The 6,316-nt window shown below is 39.0% G+C and overlaps 1 protein-coding gene across 1 annotated transcript in view; it reads right to left on the reverse strand.

The window, feature by feature from the left end:
• The window catches only part of SLC30A7 (solute carrier family 30 member 7), a 28,997-nt gene that overhangs the window by 6,724 nt on the left and 15,957 nt on the right, over positions 1 to 6,316 (reverse strand). Inside the window, exons 9-10 of the mRNA XM_042820171.1 lie at positions 2,981 to 3,071; positions 1,943 to 2,092 (exon numbers count right to left, since the gene is read on the reverse strand). Of these exons, the coding sequence (XP_042676105.1) occupies positions 1,943 to 2,092; positions 2,981 to 3,071 (241 nt within the window). The remainder of the gene's footprint in view (positions 1 to 1,942; positions 2,093 to 2,980; positions 3,072 to 6,316) is intronic.

Consider the following 6,316-nt stretch of genomic DNA (forward strand, 5'->3'; position numbering starts at 1 on the left):
GGCATCCAGGCAGGTCTTGAACATCTCCAGAGAAGGAGACTCCACCACCTCCCTGGGCAGCCTGTTCCAGTGCTCCGTCACCTCACTGTACAGAAGTTCTTGTGCACATTTGTGCAGAACTTCCTATGCTGCAGTTTCCAGCCGTTTCCCCTTGTCCTGTCTCCACTCACCACTGAAAAGAGTCCGGCCTCGCCATTCTGCCCCCCACACCTCAGATATTTATAGACCTGGATCAGGTCCCCTCTCAGTCTTCTTTTCTCAAGGCTGAACAGACCCAGTTCACTCGTCTTTCTTCATAGGAGAGATGCTCCAGGCCCTTCACCATCTTTGTGGCCCTCCGCTGGACTCTTTCCAAGAGATCCTTGTCTTTTTTGTACTGGGGAGCCCAGAACTGGACGCAGTACTCCAGATGAGGCCTCACCAGGGCCGAGTAGAGGGGGAGGATCACCTCCCTTGACCTGCTGGCCACACTCTTTTTAATGCACCCCAGGATGCCATTGGCCCTCTTGGCCACAAGGGCACACTGCTGGCTCATGGCCAACCTGTCGTCCACCAGGACGTCCAGGTCCCTCTCCACAGAGCTCCCCTCCAGCAGCTCATCCCCCAATCTGTACCAGTGCATGCAATTATTCCTCCCCAGATGCAAGACTCTACACCTGCTTTTGTTGAACCTCATCCAGTTTAACTCATTTTAACCTCAATGTCAAGCAAGTACTGTGATGGTCACAAGGTGACCTTGAAAGACTAGGCTGTACACTGCTAAAGAACAGATTGCCTTCAACCATCTTCTACTTGCTTTTAGCTCAGCTGAGCTGCAAAAACCATCAGCAGTTATATCGAGGCTGATAAAGGCCAATATTACTGAAGAGAAAAATCTACTTGCTCAAACTTACTATCATAAGTCAGGTAAAAAGAGCAACAGACCTTGCTCCCCCAGTTCACCTCCAAGATACACAGCTCTAAAATTGCAAAGCTACAAAATAGTAATGAGTCACTATAGAATGAGTCACTAGGAAAGCACAATGCTTTGGAGACTTGAGATGTAAAATCAGTTTTGAGTATACAGGACACAATGTTCTGCACAGTCTTTCCCAGAAACTATTCCTTAACAATCTCAAAGTACACAGTCTGCAGAGAAAGCCATGCAGACTAATTTGTACCTGATTGATAATTAGAGCAGTATATAATGGAATATCTCAAAAATGACCCAACTTTATCAATAAAATTACATTTTAGAACATCTGTAACAAATTCTTCACTGAAACTCGTATCACAAAAACAAGTATTTGTATTTGTTTTTAGTGAGTTCCCCGCAACTATCATCTTTAAAACTTATGCACGTTGTAGGGCTGTCTTCAGTGGCATTTCCCCTGAAAGTGCAGAAACTGAGTATGCTAGCTGCATGCAAATCCCTAAACTATTAATTCTGGAATTTTTAAGAGGCGAAAAATAATAAAATAAAATAAACACATATAATAATAAAAAGTAAGTCATAGAATAATAGAATGGTTTAGGTTGGAAGGGATCTCACAGCCCATCTAGTTCAAACCCCCCTCCCACAGGGTGGTTGCCACCCACCAGATCAGGCTACCCAGGCCCCATCTAACCTGGCCTTGAACGCCTCCAAGGATGGGGCATTTACAGCTTCTTTGGTCAAAGTCCCTTTATTTTCTTGGTTCCTCATGTTCACTCAAATATACAAGCTTCATCTTCATTCAGTATGGCTCAGAAAATTACTGCTGTTATCCCCATTAAGTGGCATCAAAAGTTAATGCAGAGGGGTACAGAAGTTCAACCTACCTTACACAGAATTTTGAAATTGTTCTACACAGTTGGGGAAGAGAAGCTTTTCAACAGTTAGAACGATACAAAAAATTTTAACCTGTTTTCTTAATAAGGGTTGCAGTGTCACTCCAGGTGACTCTGCTAATGAGATACATACCTGAGTAAAAATATTGTGAGTCTGGCTTAGAATCCACCTTCCATCAGCATCAGGAGCTACTAATAATTTCAAAGTCCCTATGTAAACATCAGTACAGAGGGTCCAGAAGTGTGGATCATGTAAACTGTAAACTCCTTGCAACTGCTGCACCTAAACATAAAAGCAACTTTATATTATTTTTCCCTGAAAATACATGGACTTAATTCCTTACTGCAGTCTTCGTGGTTGTAAAGAATTGAAAGCAGATTCTATGTATTGGTCATAATTCCATATCTTGCTATTTGTACACTGTACAAATATTTTATTGGAACCATTTCTGAAAACTGTGGTGTCCAAGAGAGAAAAATCATTTATTTTGTTGAATGCCTTCTCAGACTCTAACAGCAATTTCTGCAAATGCAGTAATTTTCCCATTAAAAAAGTAGAGAGATTCTATTAACCGGAATGTATTAATATGCCTGTAAATATTTTGTGAGGGCTTAAGTTTGTTCTGTCAAAACCATTCTTCCAACTTTAGTAAAAAGCCTTCATGTGGCCACCATAAACCCAGAACTTTTTGAGAAACGACACTCACTCTACAAGCACATTAATACAATGTACTTCGTAAGTTTGCAAAGGTGCTTCACATGTTCAGATCATGACACATTATAAGGTAAGTCAGCCAAAAGTAACAGGACAAATCAAATCCAGATTAACCTCCTTACACACACTTGTCAATGTTATTTTATCTAATTTAGTAAAGACAGAACTGGATTTTGAGAAACTGTCCTGGACAAAAGAAAAACATCATGCACTAGCAGCACAAGTGACTGTGAGGAAAGACTTTGGGATCTCTTTTTCTAACCTAACATAGCACAAGTTGAGCTTAAGCTACATAATATTTAGGATTTCAGGAAAATAATTTATGTGGCATCTTCACAATCTAGAGAACCTCTTACAGGCTTTACTGGATAAAAGTCATAGCATCCTCATGTACAGCTGAGGTTCATTAACTCAGTAGTTTCCTCATACACAAATAAGGCCAAAGTAAGAGCTTACCCTCTGATAGCACTGAGGCAGGGCATTTTCCAGAGATGGAGGAGTTCGCTGCATCAAAATTCCGATTGATTCTTTTAGAAGTGGAACAATACTATAAAGAAAAAAGGAGGTTAGCTACTGTGACATTTTCAGAAGTTGCAGAACAGAGCAAAATAACATTCCTTAATGCTCTTGAATAGTTCTTTAGTTGTTTGATCAGAAGATGAGAAAGTTATCATGAAAACCTGCCACAGATAAAAGAATAGACAAATTCTAATGGTGTCATGCTAAAGGCAAACTAATTTCTCCCTCAATTACCCAGAGACAATCAGACAACATTCAAAAAAATAACTGGTTTAACTGTGGGATTTGGGATGAAATTTTAAGCATCTTAAACATATATGACAAAGTAGCTGATAAGCATAGCTTAAAACCAAAACCTACTTCAACAGCATATCACTTACAAGCAACCATGAAAATATGCAACTGAAGCTGTTTTTCTTTTGTGTCTGGTTTAAGACATATCTTTCTTATGAACTAAAATAATAAGGAGATCATAAAACAAAATTAGTATGCACCAGTCCAGCTATACCAAAGATATTTTGTCAGAAACAGAATACTTAGCATATTCTTGACATGAACTAAGTGTAGGGTCTCATCTGACCTCAAAGATTTAACATTTGGAAGCAATTAGAGGTTCCCTCTTTACTGCATGGTCTTGCTTAACAGCAAATGAAAAAGATAATACTTTTTTTTTCTTTTTTTTCTTTTTTTTCTTTTTTTTTTTTTTCCTCTAAAGCCACCAGTAAGTTCATATCCCATTTCTATCACTGAAAGTTTACACTTACTAAGCATTCAGAATGTTGATTTTTGTTTAGGAGCAATCTATCATGCTTGGTTCAGTAGAACATCCCAAAACTTAAGATTGTAGTAACTATAGCCTAATCTCAAAACTTAAATAGTAATCTAATTTCAAGAGCATGTAAGTCACTCCATTCTCTACAGCAAAAGCAATGATACATTTAAGAAGCCATAAACTGAGTTTTTGTGTCTAAAACTGACATCATGGCTGGAGTAAGCAGAGTAATGGGTTCCATTTCTGTCTTGAAGCAGTGCCAGCATAAGCAGCTTCCCCTGCTCTGCTCACTCTTTGGATAATCTTTGGCTACAGTAGAATGGAGTCAGAGGTTGCATGGCTCTTATGTAATGAACCACAGGGAGAATAAGCACCCTAACATTAAAGCCTCTCTGGAAATATATCTATTATTCCACTCAAAGTCACTGCCTGACATACTCCATGTGGCCTCATACAATTGTGCTGCTACTCAATCAGTTCAGAACTAGGAAGAAGCAGTTAGGGGCAGACTGGAGATATTAAAACTGAACTTATCACCAAGACAAACATTTAGAAATACATTAGCTGTCTATCTGTCTAAAAAGAGTCTTAATTGGAGTGTCACATTCTATACACAGCGTATTAACAGATGTATAGGGAAAAAGAGTTAAAGACTTAAAATTCAGACACACCACATATTTTTCTCCCAGAGGAAGGACAGAAGGCATGGAGAATTAGGAGCTGGCCTTTTTATCGAAAAAGATGAATATGGGTGAAAAAAACACCCATGAAAGAGTCTAGCCAAAATATGTCTGATTTGCATGCATTTACATTATTTCACGAAACTAATGTGCATTATCTGACAGAATGGACAAGAATTAGCAAAAAGCAGAAGATTTGGAGACAGTCTACAGGAACTTAAGAGTAGCAGGTGAGGCATGTTAACTTAACCTATTCCAAGAAAGAATTTGGGTCAGTGAAATTGATTAATACATTCTGGAAGAGGACACACACTGAAAAGATGAAGCTAAAACCACATTAATGAGCAGTTCTGCTGAAGATGTCTTCAAACTTACTACCTGCTTCATTCTGCAAACCTGGGTCTGTACAACCAACATGGTGTGCAGAAGCACAAACGCTGTCTCTTCTTGCCAGGAAATGGGGAGCAGTTTTAAGCAGCACACTGAAATCAGTTACACAAAGTCAACTGTTGTAACAAAGAGGTGAATGGTGAAAGACAATCCACTGTATAGGTGGAGCAGTTTAAAAGAGGGCCTTCCTGAGGACAAGATTTCACTCATTCCACACTTTGTAATGGTTCCACATTAATGCCTTTAGAGAAATTTCCTGAACAAGTTTCTAAAAATAGCGCTGCATGAATTATCTTTCTTTTATCAAGACTTAATGAGAAACCCAAAGCACAGCGTTTAATTAAATGTCGTCATCTTAGAAGTACAAAGAATACAGGCAAATCGGGGAGTTGTTTGATACTGTAGGTGAAAGTCAAAACGGTCACAGCTTCCTCATTTAATTAGGAAGACGTTTATCTCTTGCAAAGCTGAAAAGGCCAGAAGACAGCAACACTCCCACAAACACTCTCAGAGCACACAAGGCCATATGCATATCTACATCCAGAGGGACGCTTTCTCTCTCTTTCCAGGTAACCTTTCTCTGTAAACAAAAATGATATGACTAAGTATAGAAACCATTTTTCTGAAGTCTTTGATAATCCACTGTTTCATGCATAGTACTGCAGTAGAAAGCCTTTGATTAAAACCCAGAATTCCATCAGTCATTAGTGTGAAATACATGGAGCTGCTCCTCCAGCAGTGTTTGCATTCCTATGAAACTTTTTTCATGCGTGGGTGGTCTCTAAGCTTTGCTACTAAAGCAGATACAATTTTCCAATTGTCTCTTGTTACCAAGACTTGAATTCAAAATATCATGTTATAAGACAATAGAACCTGAAAGAGGCTCTAATCCTCAAGATATAATCATATCCAAAAGCCATAATAGCTTTTATAGGTAGCTGCTGTGTACAAAATGAGTTAACAGTACGAAATCACATTACGCTTTCACTAACATTGTTATAGAGGAAATGAGAGGATTTAACACAGATAAGACCCAATGATACTAATCTGATAAACCCACTCTCCCACTATTCCACGCTGCTTGATTAACAACGAAGTATGAAAGCATTACAATCTTGACTGACTTGCATCACAGCCGTTGCAGTCTAATACAGCTTGTGCCACTGCTTTTCTAAGCACGCTTACCAAGACTCTGGCACCAGCATCATCTTAAACAGCAAGACTGGAAGAAACTGAAGAGTAAAGTACCCCTTAGAATTATTGTCGTCGGATCACAAACAGGAAACTCATTTAGTGCTCTCAGCACTACAAAATAAACAGGATTCTTGAGAATTTTTTGTGTGGAAGATGAACAAACACTGCTAAGACCCAAGCCCAGGTATGGTTCTTCAAATACTGTAGCTGAAAATCTATAGCTGGATATCAAAATCA

The sequence above is a fragment of the Centrocercus urophasianus genome, unplaced genomic scaffold (genome assembly GCF_019232065.1).
Source record: "Centrocercus urophasianus isolate 14NV4802_14NV808 unplaced genomic scaffold, USGS_Curo_1.0 seq_18, whole genome shotgun sequence".
In the NCBI taxonomy this organism is placed as follows: Eukaryota; Metazoa; Chordata; class Aves; order Galliformes; family Phasianidae; genus Centrocercus; species Centrocercus urophasianus.